Genomic DNA, 18,935 nt, shown 5'->3' with positions numbered 1-18,935 from the left:
TGCGCAGCTGTTCGACCTTACAAATGCGACGATTCAATTACCCCGGGCTGGCATCGCATGGAGGAACCAGTTGGTAAAAAGATTCCGACCACATGTGTGGAGAACAAGATATGTGGTACATCTCGAGCTGGATGGATGAATGGTGTCCATCCTAGTGTGGAACAAGGCGTTGTTAGCAGAAAGGTATTTTCAGAACCTATGATGATTGCTGCGATAGATTTGTTTGGATTAAAGTGAGAAACTGCGGCACTTTCTATTTATAGCGAGTGTTTGTCCCGAGGCTTACTGTGCAACTGACTGAGTCGTGTCTGGGACCCCCTACAAAACCATCTATCCCAGAATTTCTGTGCAACCAACTGAGTTGGGTCAGTGGTAACAATCTGTGCCGAGAATAACTGGGATCACTGTGGCAAACCCTGATCTCCGAATTCCTCATCTAATCCGAGTCTAAAGATATTGAGAAGACTACGAAGTACGGTCAACTGAGATTAGAGCTGACGCACCGATACCCTGCGTATAAGGTCAATCAGTATAGCATCATCATGGATGTCCTTGGGGGCTTCTCGAAAGAGGATGAGATAAATATTAAAGAGCTTGTAGGAGACAAGTGTGAATCAATTATGCACCAAATGCAAAAGGCAATCCTGTCTAGTTCATTACACATTGCTAGAATGTTCAAGCTGAGCGTTTAGACATCTTAAGGAATTTTGGACACCCATTTTGACAGAAATTTTATCTTGTACATTTTCGAGATGTTGCTGCTTTTCAAATGCAAATTTCTTTGTTATCATACTAACTAGATACAGGTCTCTATCACAACAAGGTCACCCTTAGCCTCATTACTGTTTAAAGGCTTGGCCACCAAGCCCACAACCGTAAAAAGGACTATTAACACGTCCATCTTTGCTCTGAGCATCCAGACGTTTGTACTGCCAATAATAATAAAATAGGTTAAACGATACAAATGACAATGCGGTTAATGGTAATAATAATGACGAGAGTAATAATGAGGATGATCATGATAATAATGATTCTATTAAAGATTGTAATACTGGTAATAACACTTCGAATCTGCATTAATCACTACTCGCTAATAATATTGATTAAGTAATTCATTATCGTGAATATAGTAACACTAATTTTTATCATTAAATTTTAGTCAAATAAAAAACAATCTAGAAACCAAATGATAAATTACGTTGATAACGATAGAAAATGAAATTATATATCAATAATAATGATGATGATAATATATATCAATGATGATAAGAAAAATGATAGTTTGGATAACAACAACAAAGAATAATGATGAAAATCGTGCCTCTGATAACAATTATGGTAGTAATAATAATAACAATATTAATAATAATAATTTTAATGGTATTTAATAACATTAAGAAGTTACCAGTTTTTGGGTTTAAAGTCTTTTAGAAATACAGCAAAGTATGGCGAGTTCTTGTTGTTTAACCCATGAACAATGGGGTGATAAACTCTTGCGGCGCCATCCTGGCAATCTAGGGGGGGCACAAACCCTTTAACCTCTGCTTCATGCTGGGCTTGGTGAAATGGACGTTCGTCAGTGACCCAGCCGGTGTCTACAGCTGTCATGTAAATTCCGTCCATCTGGAACTCCAGTCCACTGGTACGGGTCATCATATTCAAGGCTGCTTTGGCCATGTTGGTATGTGGGTGACGGTGACCTTTGTTGATTCGTGAGAATTGTCCCTCCATGGCAGAAACGTTCACGACGAACTTTCGTTGAAAGGGACTCTGTTTAAGGAGTGGTTTTAGTTTCGCTGTCAGGATGAATGGGCCTACAGTATTGATGGTTAGAACTTGTAGAAGCTCTTGTAGTGGAACTTCATCCAAATTATATGTCCAGCTGTTCCTCTGTCGAATGTCTAGTTGCTCACCATGTTCGTCTCTCTCTTCTGATGGAAAATCATTTGAACTCGTTTTCCAAGGAAGGGCCTGGTATCGTTCTGGGGTGGAAATCATCGAATGGAATTGTTCAAGAGCATCTTCTTCATTCACGACTATATTGTTCTCATCTTTGGCCAAGTCTGGCGATTGCTTTACTTCCTCTGAGATGAGGGACTGATAGTAATGAAACGGTCGAAAGATTGTTTGCGCAGCGTTATTGACTAAGATGTCGAGGTGAGGAATGTTCTGTTGAACATAATTGAGGAAATTGTCCACTGATTGCATGTCCTGGAGATCAAGTCGTGCGATTTTTAACCTGTGCTTCCAAACTTTGAAATCTGTCTCTCTGCTAAACCGTTCCACGGCGTTAGCCGGAAATCTGGTGGTGACTACGACGAAACACTCGTCTCTCAACAAGCGCAGAGCAGTCTCGAAGCCGATCTTGATTCGGCCTCCGGTGACGATGGCGTACCTCCCCTTTAAATCACACGAGGATTTCTTCATCTCTTCATTTAGGAAATGGCAATCACCGCAGAGTCGATCAAAAACAGAAGTTTCATTGCACATATAGCATTTCCTATTAGACACCATGTTATTTGGGTTGCCAATCATTTTCTTTAAGGCTTTAAACACTTTTTTACCAGGTCGACGTTGATCGGCGTATGATCTTGTCGCCAATCCAACAGCAGATTCTGAAGGGACAATCTCGACTGATCGCTTTCTTTTAAGAGAATTATGCATGTGGACTTTTCCATACAGAATTCCGGGATGGGCATCCATTAGACGGTAAACATTAAGAAGACTCTTTCCAAAATTTAGAACGTCGATGCCAATTTTCAAAGCATCTGTGTCGCGTACTGTGTGATCCTGTTTGGTCAACTTCAAGATTGCGTGATTTCCTGAGGGAGACAACTCACCATTTTCTGCCAATAATTTGACTAACCGTTCCTTGATTTCGAGAAATTCTCCTTCGCTGCTGTTTATCCAAACATGAGAAACTTTGGACCGTTTAATTTGGCGGTAGAACTCTGTTAATTTGCTCAAGATATCTGTTGGTTTGATATTTCGACAATCTAAAATATACCTGTCACTTTCGGTGAATTTTTCTTCAGAGTTCAAATCCTCTAGGTCCTCTGCTTGTACTTTGATCAGTTTATAGCGATGTCCTTCGTCTGTAAGATCCATTTTCTGAGATTTTTTATGGAAAGTTTTCCTCTTGAAGCTCGTACAGTGTTAAGACTAAACGCGCTTTTATAGGACAAGATGCGGCATTGATTCGTACTAGGTACGTATTGCTACGTTCGAGTAATCATTGCATCACCTGAGCAGAACGATGACGTCGCGTTATGCTTGGTGTCACTTAACGCTACCTCACAACAGAAAAAATAGTTAGAAAACTGAAACCTCAGCGTAACGTAGTTCTCCACATCATAGGCAAAACTTCTATCAATTTCTCAATTGCAGTTTTACCTAAAAGCTTTCAGTAGTTTGATACAATGACCGTACATTAATTTCAATTTCGATGGCGTGACATTAGAAGTTCTACTTCAATTTTTCCCCCTTGGGGGTTCCCCACCAACAAAACCTGCTCGTATTTATCATTTCTCTTTAGAGATCTAGAATGTTTCCCCTGAACCACGTACCACACATGCATTTGCGTGTTAATTTAAAATCCCCCAAAATAAAGCTAATTTACGATGGCCCTCAAGGGACTCGCTGCGAAGGAAAGGGACATTGCAAATAAAAACAAACGCTGCCGAAAAAAAAAAAGCGAACGCTGCATATAAAAAAAAAAATAAACCCTGCAAATACCATTAACTATAACGCCGTTACGTTTTAAGAAAGTAAGTGACTTTAAGGGATTATAAACCGACATTTCGTGATTTTCTGTGAAGTGATCGGAAGTTCGAAGAGGAAATTGTAAATTTACGAGTTTTAGCGTCGTCTCTTCAATTTAATACTTAAGGTCTATTTTCGGAACGAATGACCCATAGCATTTATCGGAATGCATTATTTCGGGAAGCAATGAGCAAATTCTTTGATTTTCTTCTCCAGCAAAATATCTCATGCTATCCCTCTTTTTATAACTTCGAGTATCCTACCCATTAATATGCTCTATTTTGAAACCATTTCTGCCATAACGCATGACGTTTCCACTTGCCCTACACCTACTGAATATTCGCGAACTTTTTATTAATTCATCTGACGTCCATACATATAACACGCGTTTTTCTTCCACAGAGAATTTTTATGTACAGAAATCTAGATTGCAGGTGAAATTTAAGTCTGTCTCTGCGTTTGGTACGAGGTTATGGAACTGTCTAAACCCTGACTTACGTAAGCTTACGAAAAGAGCATTTAAAAGGAAAATTCATAAGTTGCTTTTGACTATACTTGGGATTGAGGACTTTTATGTTGACACCCATTCACTAATATTGAAATTCCATACCAATGATTATCGAAAATTATGACTGTGGTACTTCGCTCACTTCCGTATATCTCAATTCTCTCCTCTCTACTTTCAAGTCTGCTCTGCCTGTATTTGATTATTATGTCCTGTTTTAACTCACTGGTAATTTTATTGTATTTAATTTCTATGACAGCTGTACGTATCTTTTAGCTTATTATGTAGTAAACTAATGCATGGCTTATAACCCCAATAATATTGTAATAATGAAATCTCCTCAGTTTATTGTAAAATCTCTTCAGTTTATTGAATCTACAAGCTTCACCAGATTGTGATTTAGCGCGGTGTCAACCGGATTATCCTGTGCGCCACAAGGGATAAGATCATGGACCGACTTTAACGCACAGAACGCAGACAAAACGACAGCATAGGATCTTTTAGTTTCATGAAGATAAGACAAGTATTCTGAGACGAGTAAACAAACGCAAGGCAGGACTAATTTCACGCCTCTGGACCTAAGGTACACGGAGAAATACCTATACTGGGTAACATATTTTTTAACGGAAGAATTGGCTTTAGAAGCTAAAACTTGCTGCACGATTGTACGTCTACTGTCCTTACACGTCGGTCCCCAAGAGGAGGCTTCTATCAAATCCTAAGGAAAACAAAATTACTAAGAAATAGTGTGAGGGGGGGGGGGGGGGGGGGAGTGCTAAAGAGATACCTAGCCCAGGAAAATACTCAAAGCCACTCGGCTCAAGTTCGCTGCCACCCGGCTCAAACAAACCTGCCAACCGGCTACAATAACGTGTAAGCTGCCAGCCAGCATGAAATACAAGAACACTCAGTGCCAACGGCTTAAGAAGCACTGGTCTATAGATCCGAGATCTGTAATAGTGGGTTCACAGTACAAGAAGCCCTCGCCATGAGACACTCTAAACAAGGTCAGTTTGGAGTGCTACTAACAGCGCTCCGTGAAAATTGAAGTTTTACGGCCGTCCCAGGAGGTTGAACCTAAAAGCGGGTTCGTATTACGACCTTGACGCAATGCTAACCGACCCTCAAAAAATTAATAATCGACAACGAAGTCCCAAAACTGAACCAACAAAGGCCAGAAAGGCGCGGACGGCCAGTAGGGTACCACTAATATCCCCCTGACATTGCATCGAAACATGAAAATAAGGACTTTTGACAAGAGTACGACCGGTGGCACACCTAAGCAATTTTCCGGTTGTCAGTCTTGGAAAAACGCGTCAATTCCCACTGTCCCAGGATTCCAGAATCTAGAAAAATATTTTGAGACCTTCTTGTTGTAGTGGGTGGCAAAGCAATCCACCGTAAATGGCCCCCAAAGCACGTCCAGCTGCCGAAAGAACCTGGGGGCAAGCTCCCAATCGTCATAATCCATAGGATTATGACGATTATGCTGAGGAAATCTGCTTTTTCATCAAGTGATCGTAGCACCCACTCGATGTCTAAATAAATTCCAACCTTGAAAAAAAAAAAGACCAAAAAATATCGCAAGCTAACTTATGCAGATTGAAATTCATGCTGCCAACTTGCACGATCCTAGCCGCCCCTTGGCTATCGGTAAACCACTTAACCCTAGAGTTAGGAAGGAAGGAACTAATCGAACTAAGAACAAAATGAACAGCTAAAAGCTCGCGGTAAGAAGAGCTCTCCTGGCGTTCTGCTTCTGTAAAAATCCTGTGAGCGTGCACATCTACCCCCGCAATGTGACCTGCGCAGGCTATATTTACTAGCATTCGAGTAAATGGATATGAAAGGGGATGCCAAATCTGTTACAGATTTGGAGTTAACAGAGCGAAGATTATCCTTCCAAAACTGAAGCTCTACCATGCAATACCTACGGTTTGGTATTCTTTAACAGGAAGCAAACCGGCCTCGCTCTTATCAGCAAGTAATCTTTTGACGATGGCGTAGAATTTTCTTCAGTTCTTCCACCTTCTCGCCGGCTTTCTCGACGTTCCGCGCAGCCAGGAAATTGGCGGTTTTGTCCAGAGTCGTTCAGAATTAAAAAGGAACTGGTCCTTGTTGCCTTGGAATTTCAACTTTCCCGCTTCAGCCGCTCTTTCTAACTTCTGAGTTCCGCCGCTTGTTTGGGAGACTAAACCTGATGCAAGACTTTCGACCTTTTGATCTAGGTGGGATTTAAACCGCTCGAAAACTTCCTCCGTCTCCAAAGACTTCTGGCTTTGTGGAGATTTTGGGCTCGAGGGCATATCGTTGCAATAAAATAAGCCGAAAATGTGAACTAAACCACCGCCGAGTAGTGTTACCCTTGATGAATATATCAAGGAAGACACTCCTTAATATATTCAACTGGAGTATCAGGAGACTCCGCGTGCTAACACAAAACGTGTTAGCATGAAGGAATTCATTCTCTCGCTAACTTTCGAAGGAAAATGCATTGAATAAGACTATATGAAAATCATATATGTGAGCTGCGAGGATCGCTTTCATATACATTTCTTAAATAATTTTGCTAGAGTAACGCACGCACTTCATCTTATACCAGCTTCAATATATTCATGGAGTTGGCTGTTAGAAATGAAACACACAGTAGCACTGATAGGCTGTGTCACACAAGGCGTATACCTGTGTCACACAAGGCGTATACCTGTGTCACACAAGGCGTATACCTGCATTTCGACACAAATGATTAACCTTTCGATCCCTCTAAGAGTGACTAGCATCACCCCTGAGTCACGCATTACGTCACGAGAATAAAAGAAATGATCATCAACTTAAGAAGGCTCTTGATTTTTTAAAAATTACCCTCGGCATCAGCTGAAGAAATGTATGGTGAACAGTAGCCGTATCGAGAATACGCATTCTGATGTTGGAGTGCAAAGGGTTATTCTGTTGAAAAATAAACATGCCTGAAGTCAGCCGTGTAGTCTAGTGTTTTCATATTAAGTGCGAAGAAACAAACTGACTCGATATTCGAAGAAACCTCTCGAAGCAGCTTCTCTAAATAACTGGTATATATCATGTGCTATAAATAATATCAATTTGCGACAATTTCATTGAGTGGAGCTTGGACGCCTTCTACACTCAATGTTGAGTATGAATAAACAAATTGGCTTAATTTTCGGACAAACCTCTCTAAGACCCTCATGTTTTTAAGAACGAAATATCATCCAGTTGCGGCATTTTTCTGTGATGAGAATTTTGACGCCAGCCAGACAGGAAATGTTTCAATGTTGATTGCGAATAAAACTGATTCAGTATACTTAGAAACCTTGCGCTGAACCGCTTAGCTTTGAAGAACGAAACACGCACTTTTAAAGTCCTACGATAGTCGTCAGAATGCAGCGACTGACAGCAAAAATGAAAGTTGGACAACTCATTTTCAATAATAAACTCTTCTAGTCGCCAACACGTCCTCATAAATTGAACCAAGGGCTGTTCACCACTTTCTAATGGCGTGACACAAGAGATCGTTCGTGACAGTAAACAACAAGCAAGTTACCACAACTGGAACCAATCAACGCTCAGGATTACGAGTGTGCACATGTAGAATTTGCTAGCAATTCACACCTTGCTCACTTCATAAGAAGTCGCATCTTAAGAGGGATTCCAATTTAAGAGTAAGTACGACATTCTTCTACTTCATTCGTACTCATCAAAGCTTTCGCAATTGTCTATAAAATAACTCAAATATATATTTTTCGAAGTTGTTACATTAGCTAGTATTTCAGTTTGTCTCGAATCGAAATTAATCATTCATTATTACATAGACCTTGTCCTGCGGATGCAACAAACGATTCCGACAAATATTTTGGGCGGTCTTAGTGAGTAATGAAAACGTTGCGAAAAGCAGCAGAAATTGTTCTATCCAGGAAGGAAAAGTTAATAAATGATGGAAGAGTCCAACGGAAAGTAGATTTATCGGCAAATATAAAAAGTTCGCATGATCTCTTCTAGACAATCTGATAGGGTCCATTATTTCATTGCTAACCAAAAGCCACGATATGCGTACAAGATGGATGATTTCCTATTTTTTTTTTCAATTGAAATCTTTAGTTATTTATCTATGTTTTAAAGTTCACAGTAACTTGAAATATTTTAAGTATTGGGTGTTTAACAGATACCATTATTTCTTTTTCAACATAATTATTGATATTATTATTGCCATTGTAATTCATTGAAATTGTTATAATAACAATAGTTATTTTTTAAATTATTTTTCTATGGAAGAAGCTCGTTTAAATATAGGCAGAGATCTGATTGGTAATCCAGTCCACCATGGTTCCATCATCTGCTAGACGAAACTGTCAGTAGGGCATACATTTAGTAATTAAATTCCTCTTTTAAACCGCCGTTTATTCCTGATAAACTCCAGCTGAAAATGAGGTTTTTTCTCTCGATTTCGTTTGCATTTTGCCAGAAAATATGTCGATGCTACTTGTCCACGTTACTAAGTGTTACCCGCCTGCACTTGAAGGTGCCCGGAGGCTTATAATGCTTAGCAGAGTCATAGAAGGCAAAAAAACAGATGTTTCAAAATGTTCAGATTTTTTTGTATCGGCTATTTCAAGAAGCAAATAATTTGAATATGTCAACAAAGTTGAAATGAGATACAATGAAATATATGAAGTTCATATATTTTGAACTGCGGTATTAGATACGTATGATGCACGATCCTCGCAGTAGATAGCACTATTTAAGCAATAGCGAAAATCAGACCTGAAAAAAATCAGGCCTGTACGGGATTCGAACCACTGACCTCTGCGACACTACTGCAGCGCTCTACCAATTGAGCTAACAAGCCAACTGGGAGCAGGCCGTTAAGTTGATTCGTAATAAACCCGTGAAAGTGATAAATCAGATACAATGAAATATATGAAGTTCATATATTTTGAACTGCGGTATTAGATACGTATGATGCGCGATCCTCGCAGTAGATAGCGCTATTTAAGCAATAGCGAAAATCAGACCTGAAAAAAAAAAAAAAAAAATCAGGCCTGTACGGGATTCGAACCACTGACCTCTGCGATACTAGTGCAGTGCTCTACCAATTGAGCTCTACCAATTGAGCAATCGGAGCGAATGATGAAGGGCTAATGCTCGGAACGTCACGTTTTATAACCGTAACGGTGGCCAATTTGCCATTTCAACTTTGTTGATATATTCACATTATTTCGTTACCGCCACCGACGCAGCGCCAAACAGTTTCTTTAGAAACTATCAGCCTTTATTTGTTTCAAGAACCGTCCGGCTGTTTCATGAAACTTAACTCAATGCGACTTTGCCAGACAATATGTCGCTGCTACTTGTCCACATTAATAAGTGTTAACCCCATGCACGCGAAGGTGCCCAGAGGCTTATATTGTTTAGCAGAGTTAGAGAAGGCAAAGAAAAGATGTTTCAAAATCTTACGATTTTTTATATCGACTACTTCATGAACCGCCTGACCGTTTCATGAAAATTATCTCAACGCGACTTTGCAGAATCGAATTTGTTTTGACTTTCTGCTAGTAAATTCTTAAACCGCAGAGCTGACAAGCTATTTCGATTTTATCAGTTCAGTCCATTTAAGTCACTTAGGGGCGACATGGAAGTCAACATGGCCTTAATTTTCAATTGCTGGCAAAGGCGGAGCTAAAAATAACCTTCATCTCTTTTGTTTAATGATACAGTCTCTTTGCTAAACAGTTGGCAATGACTGTTGTTTACAAGGAATTTTGAAGATTGTTCTGTTTTATCAGCCCTAGACAGAGACAGCTGGCCTGGCGGTTACATGTCAGTGTGGGTTTTCGGTATCTGCTTCTAACTACTTTAGTTTAAGATTAATAGCTGTCTTTTAGGGTTGAGTGCGATTGTTATTCATGATTCACTTTATATGCATGACTCCAGTCGAACCTTCATGGCTGAGTAACTCGCCTCGACCTCGTTCGACTTTGGCTTCATATGCTTGCTTCGGTGCGACAGTAGTACTCGGTTGCTCTCTTAAAGTTTTTGAGGTTCTTGTTTTTCATTGCATCTGACAGCAAGTAAGACCTCAGCAAGAAAGTAGATGTCTCAGCCATGAGGGGATTCATATCACTTGCGTTTTTGATCCACATGTGTTTAGCACAAGGTAAGTTGAATAACTTTGTAAACAAGCAGCACACCACCCGGGGTACGTCGTGATGTTTTGAGCTGCCTACCTAAAAGTGCCAAGCGAATTGTTTATCCCTTTTCTATACAACCATAATCAAATCTTTTTGTGAATCAAGCTATCAAGGTGCTTGCTGTTAAGGAAATCTATTATGATATGGCTAAATTCCGGTCGGTCATTCCTCACTGATTCGATTCAGCCAAGAGGCGATCTACGATCGTTTAATGGTGGAGTGTGACACCGATGTAGTACGTACTTTGCTAAATTAAATGTTAACACTTGAAGTTCTGGTAAATCTCAAACAACCATGAGTCATTTGTAGCATTTCTTTAACTTCTATTTACAAACACTCCGTCGAGACTTTTCATGGGTCTTTGAAAGAAAGGGATAAATAAAAGTACGTGGCGCGGACTACTGGATCTGTGGACTTAGGATCGGAAAGTGAACATTTGGAAGATTTCCATCATCTTGCAGTGCCAACTTGAGCGAAAATAATTTACTCTACCGAGCCATCTCTATCTCTGGTTATATTCCGTTCCGTTTCTTTCGCATAGTTCCTTGTTTATTTTGTGTCCCTTGCCCATTTCTTCCATCGGACTACCAAGAAAGGTATCATAACCCTATCACAGCTGCATTAATTATTTACTTTTGACAAATTGATTAGGGCTACATTTCCCTTTTTGAACAGATCCAGCCGTTTTTCAGTTTCGATCTGGAGAATTCCGTGTCTCCGAGTCAGTATTAAACGCAGTCGTTGTAATAGAAAATGTTGGCAATACTGCGGAATCTGGGACTCTCAGGTAGGCGTGCGCACGTATAAGCCCTTCCATCTTACATCACGAATATTCTCCTGAGTTTATTAACGAGAATCTGATTAGTTTTCATCGCTTTAAACTTCCATCACTTCTTGGGTTCCCTCATTTTTCTCCCCCACACCTGCTGTTCCTCGCAAACAAAAGACAAGGAACCAGCTAATTTTGCATCGACATCGACATCGGTTAAAGTCCTTCGGGTAAAGGAGACAAACTTTTTGAGTGTGCGTGGATAAGAAGGTTTGAATCCAATTTCCGGAGATGCTCGTGGTTAAGGTTTTTTCGTTATCCAATAAACTGGTACTGTAATAGTTTTAAATTCCAAATACCTTTCTTTACATTTGCAAAAAGTTTCAAAGAAGACGGCATCTCCCCTTTCTATAGCGATATACTTAAATTCATAGCCACTAGAAGTTGTAAACTACCTATTTGGTGTTTATTATGTGTAAATTCGTTAATTGACTTGGTACCGTTAATGCAAAGTAATGCTTGTTGTTTCTTTTTCCTCCAAGCGTAAATGTTGCTGATGGTACGGCCGTTAGTGGTGAAGATTACGCCCCCACCGCTGGTTTAAGGGTATTATTTTCAGCAGGCGACGCGTCCAAAGAAGTGACTATTCCTATTACAGATGACGACGTAATTGAAAGTGACGAAACAATCCAGCTCTCTTTGCGGCTCTTGGGTCCCTCCCGTCCAAGTGCCACGATTGGCAGCGTTGGAAGTGCTACCATCTTAATCATTGACAATGATGTGCCCCGTAAGTAAACGGAACTAATGGTAGAGGAATTACTTGTACATCATGTGGAAACTAACAAATTGTTCTCATGACAAGTTTTAGCATTGCAATTCGTTTTAGCCTTCCTTCACCTTTTGTAACCAGACACGGTTCGTTTCTGGTTTGCTCTCGCCGGCTGGCTTCTCTCTTCCCCGATAAACCATTCTTTAAAGTTTTCTTCTTTAACAGAAGCAAGAAAAAAAAAAAAAAAAACTAGCTCCTTCAGAGATGCATTCGGTTTACCTGGATAGGTGAAGACACACCAAAATGTGGGTACAAATTTTCCGTTTAAGATCGTCATTGGTTGGGTTACATCGAAAGGGAAAGATTTGCTGGTTCAAATAAACCTACTTGTCGAGTAATTTGACTATATCAACTAAGTTGAAAATTGGAAATTGACCACCGTAAAGAGTTAAGAAGCTAACTCTAACTCTTTACGGTGGCCAATTTATAATTAACTTAGTTGATATAACCAAGTTACCTTGTTACCCCCCACCGACACAGCACCACAGTTTCTTAAGCAACTTACCCCCTTCTAATTGTAGAGTGTTACAATAATGAACCCTGCTATACCGGGACGCTTGATCATCGGCCTTTTTCGATAAAGCCCTAACGCAGTGGGTGGGGCTGCATTTGGGAGGGGTGTACTACGCATGTCTCACCGTGTTCAAAGTTTTGTGGTTTTGTTCATGGTCCCATTATGTTCGGCCTTATTCGTCGCCTTTCTAGGCTCATCAATTGAAGCCCGACAAAGAGTCTTGTCTAGCTTTCCACTTATAAACTGATTTTGGATGCTACTCTTGTCAAAAAAATGGAAGTATTTTTCACCCTTCGGAAATGGCGATTTCATAATCATTAACCGTTCAACAAATAGCTGAAAACCCTTTGCATGCTTTATGGTTCCTAAACGTGACTTCAATGATCCAAAAAGTTCATCAATTTTTCTTTGCAATTAACACCGCAGAAATAACACTTAAAATTGCATCTAAAATCCTTCAGCTTGAAATGTCACAAAGAACCGAAAATGCATATATCGCGTCCTTTATATCATTTTCAGAATTATTTCAGACCAAACAGGCGATAAAATTACATACAACTTACTAAACGTGCAATTAGCAAAAGAACCCCATAAAGTTTCCCAATACTAATTTATTCAAATCATTTTGATCTCGAAGGACCGGTGCACTTTGTTCCTCCCGCCAAAACAACAAAGCGCATTCATCGCCTTTTTCTTGGCGACTAATTACCATTTTCAAATTCGTCACGCTCTGCTTCAAAACCAGGTGTGCGACTTCTGTGGTGGGCGGTTTGGTCAGCCAGTCGGCAACTGAGACGGCTACAAGCGTTTGTGTGTTCCTGAGCAGGATTGTTAGTTCTCACTAATAGAGAGAAATGAGGGCCTTCGCTGTTGTGTGCGTCTCGCTCTGTCTTGCGCTTGGTATACCACACTTTGCTTTTATTTGTATAAGGGACGAAATAATTTGTTTTTTTTAGTTTTAGGCTTTATTGTCGCCTGTCGTGTTTTATAACTTGTGCCATCTCGTTTTCAGCTCTCTGAGCCTTGAGCTTACTTTAGAATTCTGGAAACCACGTCGAGTTCTGCTCAACGCTCAGGCGTTGTTGAGTTTGGATACAACTTTCTCACAAACTTTGTTTAATATTTCTACTCATGTGCTCACCATCAATAGAGTGTACTGATGTAGGAATTACTGAAGCGCATAGATTGTTTAAATTCTGTCCCTACAGAGTTTCGCTCTTGGAAGCCTAAAACGTTCGTTTTAATGGCTTAGGGAGGTTGTAAAACTATTAGATAGGCACCTGTGGAAACTCCAACTACTAGTAAAGCGAAAACTCTAGTTTGAAGTTTTAATTCAATTCATAAGGTGGGGCCATGTTAACAAATCATTTAGAATAACTATTCATGATACGCTTGCATTTCCAAGCTACTGTTTGTTTTCCTTTCTTGAGCGCCTTTTGAGCGTTCTTTTTCATTTATTAATCATGATATCTCTTTATTTTTAGCTTCTGCATCCAATGGCGGTGGAAACATAACGTTGAACACCGAAGCAAGTGAGTGCATAATTCGTAAATCTACTCAGTATTTACATATTGATCTAGAGTGTTCAGCAGTTATGCACTTTTATTTTGATTTGGAAGCACGAAGTGAACTCAGTACATGCAAATCCTAACAAGACAAACAAAAGTTGTCAGGCCATAGTTTGAGGCTTTCCGTTTTTGTGTTCTTGGATTTTGCTTGCGCCTTTTCCTTTGTCACCCACCTCGTATGCAAGTCAGTGGTTCTAGATCTCTTTGAATAAACATGATGCGCGGTCTACGACAAATGGCCTTTGTCTGGCCGCCTTTTCGCCACAGACCTTTCTCAAAAACAAACCCATTTTTTTTAAGTATCTGCATATTATTGATGTTCCCATCACACGATCTTCTGCAGCAAGGAGCTAAAATGCATTTGTTATGCGCGCAATTCAGTTTATTGGGCTTTCTGAGATGCTTGCTTGCTTTTTCCGTCAGGGTTCGCATTCATGATGCAAGGTCTACCTTTGGAACAAAAATTGGATTATTGGGATTATTCCAGTTGCATAAACGTCTGCCCATTTAATGCTTATGAATTAAACACAATCCAGAGTTTGCCAGAAGAGTTTAATCATATTCTATTTTATCAAAGTATCTTGACATCTTTTGTTTCTAGAGACAGTTCACTCAGGCATGTCTGGCTTTATTAGTTCACAGCCTGACAAGTGTATTGTTTCAGGGTAAATCAATGAGTCGTCACCATATTATGATTTTTGTCTTAGATAGCCTTTACGCTAGCACTTAACAAACTTGTACACATAAAAACATCAACGCACTGCTCGACACTTTGAAATTACTTAAAAGTAAACAGCTGTGTTATTTTCCGAGGTCCGAAAATTTTGAATCCGATCGCGTGAATACTCGAAGCCAACTTCTGATTGGATATTGTTTTGGGGTATTCAAATATGCAAAATTAAAAAGTTGAAGATAATATTCTCAAATGCATAAAACTTGGGGATATTGAGAAATTTTTTGGTTCCTGATCAGATTTAAGATTGCCTTGTATTTTTGCTGCTTTGTGTCAGAATGCACTTTGTTTCGGCCAAAACAAAACAAAAAAAAAAATGACGGACAAACAAATAAAACTATAAACTTAAGTCAATTTTTACTTTCAGACGGCCTATATTTTCAAGAGACTAACCCTGTATCAGTATTTATAAAGCATGTTCAAAACATTTGTCCTATGCACATATAATTAGCATCTATTTTTCCTCTGTGAAATAAATTCGTGTCTAGACAAAGTACGTTGGAATGCAAAAAATCGAAGTAATTAAAATGGAACTACGACTTTATTTATCAAAAAAAGAAAACTTGAAAAAAAAATATCACGCTATTTTTCTTTATTGGACATGTTTGCGTTCTTGGGGTGTTATTCCAAAGCCCTTGTTTGCAGCATGCGACTCGTTACTCGAGCGGAGCATACTCGTACCACTCTGTTCAGAACATTTTTAGGGAACTTCTCGGCCGGAACAAATGAGAATAGAGTAGCCCTAATAGGTCAGTCCTAGCCTGATTTTGCTTCTAATTTTGGGCTTCTTCTGATCCTTTTGTCGCAATGACACATTGTCGTAAAATATTATGTTAGGTAACTGGGAACACTAAATAAAACCCTAATTCGTTTCTTCTTATTTTTAGAGATTGACATTGTTTGCCGACCAGACTATATAGAAGTGACCCTGAAGTTTGCAGATTATCCAGGAATCGTTGTAAACGACTCAGTTCTGCATCTTGAGGACATGAATTGCGTAGCTGGTTACAAGGACGATGAAATGGTCAAATTTACATTTGGACTTGAGGAGTGTAAAACCATGCAAGAGGATGACGGGAAGAGGATTTACTACAATAACATGGTTTACCTGAAGGCTGGCTTGCCACCTAATGATACGAAGATAATCCGTGACCATTACGAGGTAATTCCGTTCAAATGTGGATATGACAAGAAGACCGTCCTGTCGAAAGTGTCCTACAATCCTCAAAGTACTATCATCTTATCAAATGCAGGTATCGTATGAACTATGGTTTTTCTAGAACGAAGCTCAATAGAGTGTCGGAAGTGACACACGATTGCATTGGTCGCCCGCGCGTTCCAGCGCTTGAAGCATTTTGGTGGTTTTTTTTTTTTTAGCTTTGAGTTTTTATTGGCTCTGAATTGTATATTCCTGGCCTTTCTTCTGTTTGGCCGTTGTACGAAAAACTCGTTAATGATTCTGATAGGAGAGCTAACGCATAAACACGGATATAGAGACATAAAAACGCAAAGCAAAACGACATACAAAAGCATATCCTTGAACTTGCGAATTGCAATGAGCATCCAAACATGCGGACCAACACTCTTTTAACCTCGATTGGTGTTTAGATTTACGAAATGATAAATATTTCTTCTCTACTTCCAGAGGGTATTGGCAACTTTACCTACTTCATGGACATGTATGAAGATGGAAGCAACAGCGTAGCAGTTACCAAGTTTCCAAAGGAGGTTGGTTTGGGTCAGAAGATGTACTTTGGTTTCCGAGTGGAGTCTGGTGACAATGAATTGGTTGTATTTCCAGATCTCTGCAAGGCCACAGCATCATCAAGCTACGATTCTACTCCCGAGCATCTTATCATTGAAAAAGCGTAAGTTAAACGTTTTTAGCTGACAAGAGTTATTATTCCTTAGATTATATCGTGTGCTAGGCAACCCAAAGGTCAAACATCTGCGTATGTGCAGACGTCGAAACATAGAGGCCGACTACGGAAAAGCTGTACCACATTTTTCAAAACAGCCACAGTCCAGAAAGTCACGGTGTTAGGAGGGGCTCTAATTTTATTTAAAAATTCCACAAAAAATTGTCAATCTAAAGAATACTTCTTGTTGAATGAATGTTGTCGACAAAATAAATTTTACTACCTCTTGCAGATTTCTCGAAAAAGTTTTCTTTTATCGTAAATTTGCGTGACAGTGGTTTTTTTCTCATGTTTGACTTTTGCACGGGATATTGGCGTGCAGTTAGCCAAATTTGATCCGTTTTGCATGCCCTACATTTTACTGTTCTGTTAAGTGAACTTATGGCTACTTTGGATAGAGAACTACGTTGGCAATCGTTTTATTAATTTTTGATGTTGTGACGACCATGATCCACTACATCTACAAAAATGATTACTTTAAAAGTAAGTTTAACGATTGGACACAGCAAATCTACGCCATGCTACTTCTGATCATATTCATTCTATGTGATTTATAAGGTAGGTATCGAAATTATGGATAAATATTTTACTTAGCAACAACACCACAAGCAAAAAATAGAGCTAATCAAAACTTTGCTGATTCTCTCTCCTCAGCTGCTCGAGAGACAACACGTTGGAATACGATTACGGCGCAAAAGCTGAGCATTTCTTCAACGTTGCAGCTTTCCGTTTCAAAGAGAACTACGATGATGTCTTTATCCATTGCAAGTTGACGGTTTGCCGAAAAGCTGATGACCAGTCACGGTGTGCCAAAGGCTGTCAACCATCAAAGAGGAGACGACGGTCATCAACTGAAGAAGAAGAGTTTAGTGCCGACCTGTATGTTGGACCAATGAAACTTAAGCGCCCGGAAAATGAGGAAGGTGGGTATGAAATCTTTTGCCTGTTCCAGGCGCTCTGTCAGCGAATACGAGTCCAAAGGTGGGCGCACGAATAATGGTGTTCGTGAAATAAGCGAGACCGTGAAAAGAAAATATCTCTATCAGCCGTTTCCTTGACAACTGCAACCGTCGCACCCACTTGCCGTCATTTCCCGCGCATTCTCTCTTTGAGTCGTCTCCATTATCTAAGAAACAGGCTATAAAAGGCCAAAAGTTTGAGCAAGTTTAACTGAGCCATGCTTTAAATAGTATTCCCACACCATTAACGAAATATGTTCTGTTATCGTTTCTTATGTGTAATTGAGCCGGGGTAGCAATAAGATTCCGAAAATTCCTCTCGCGGACATTACGCACACCAATCGTGTTGGTCGAACACATCCCCTCAGCTGCACAGGCCTTCAAACACGCATAAGTTGACACAGTCACATGATTAAACGCCAGCTTGTTTAATTCCTACAGCTGAAACGAAGCATTATACTGAATCAGAGACTGATAGTAACATGGTGATGTTGGTGGCGGTCTTGGTTGGAGTTTTGGGAACTGTGGCCATTGGACTCATCGTCGCTGTCGTCGTCATCAGTCGACGTCGCGCGTCCGTTAAAAAAGGCGCGGCTCTTATCGTTGCTGAGGAAATTTAAAGGGGCATTCATCGAGCTTGAATTGTAACTTTCCGCATTTTCAATACTTTGGGGGACTGAATTAATCACATAAGAAGTTTTCAAGGCATTTCAGTTTTCATTGTTTTATTAGTAGTTTTATTCCACCTTAGAGTAAAACCTTTTCTCCTAATTTCATGTTTATTTCAATATATTTTATCATTTTTATTTAAGCTGGCTTAACTTCTCTAAAAAAAGAAGAAACGAGACCACTTTTAGATATTACCACCCGCTCGACTCGCGTTTCCTGGTAACAGGAAATTTTGTGAGGAAACTAGCTTTTTCTTATACAAATATAACTTCTGCTCAAGCTTTTTCTAGGATACCATGTACTTTAATTTCGTAATAAGCGAAATAAAACTCGAAGACGTTCAATTATCTATAGTTTCAAATGCTAAAGAGGTGCGCTACGGAAACCACAGGCATATGTAGTGGGAAGCAGTAAGTTTTCGTTTGCTAACAATTGGATATTTTTAACCTGTTAAGCGTGGTTTGAAGCTCAATAAAACTGGATGTGCTTACTTTTAGCTAAGAAA

At 39.7% G+C, this 18,935-nt stretch overlaps 2 protein-coding genes across 2 annotated transcripts; one reads left to right on the top strand and one right to left on the bottom strand.

The window, feature by feature from the left end:
• Positions 1 to 674: 674 nt before the first annotated feature.
• Positions 675 to 3,859, bottom strand: LOC111325533 (uncharacterized). The gene has a single exon (XM_022929361.2). It carries the CDS (start codon positions 3,106 to 3,108, stop codon positions 1,402 to 1,404), a length of 1,707 nt encoding a protein of 568 aa, XP_022785096.2. The 5' UTR covers positions 3,109 to 3,859; the 3' UTR covers positions 675 to 1,401.
• A 6,397-nt stretch (positions 3,860 to 10,256) lies between these two features.
• On the top strand, positions 10,257 to 18,935 carry LOC111325503 (ZP domain-containing protein). Its single transcript, XM_022929328.2, has 8 exons — positions 10,257 to 10,436; positions 11,146 to 11,257; positions 11,782 to 12,026; positions 14,067 to 14,114; positions 15,771 to 16,136; positions 16,529 to 16,751; positions 17,457 to 17,725; positions 18,203 to 18,935. The coding sequence occupies exons 1-8, from the start codon at positions 10,385 to 10,387 to the stop codon at positions 18,379 to 18,381; spliced, it is 1,494 nt and encodes a 497-aa protein (XP_022785063.2). The 5' UTR covers positions 10,257 to 10,384; the 3' UTR covers positions 18,382 to 18,935.

This window comes from Stylophora pistillata, chromosome 7 (assembly GCF_964205215.1).
Source record: "Stylophora pistillata chromosome 7, jaStyPist1.2, whole genome shotgun sequence".
Taxonomy (NCBI): Eukaryota; Metazoa; Cnidaria; class Anthozoa; order Scleractinia; family Pocilloporidae; genus Stylophora; species Stylophora pistillata.
This window is presented reverse-complemented; position numbering and strand designations above follow the sequence as displayed.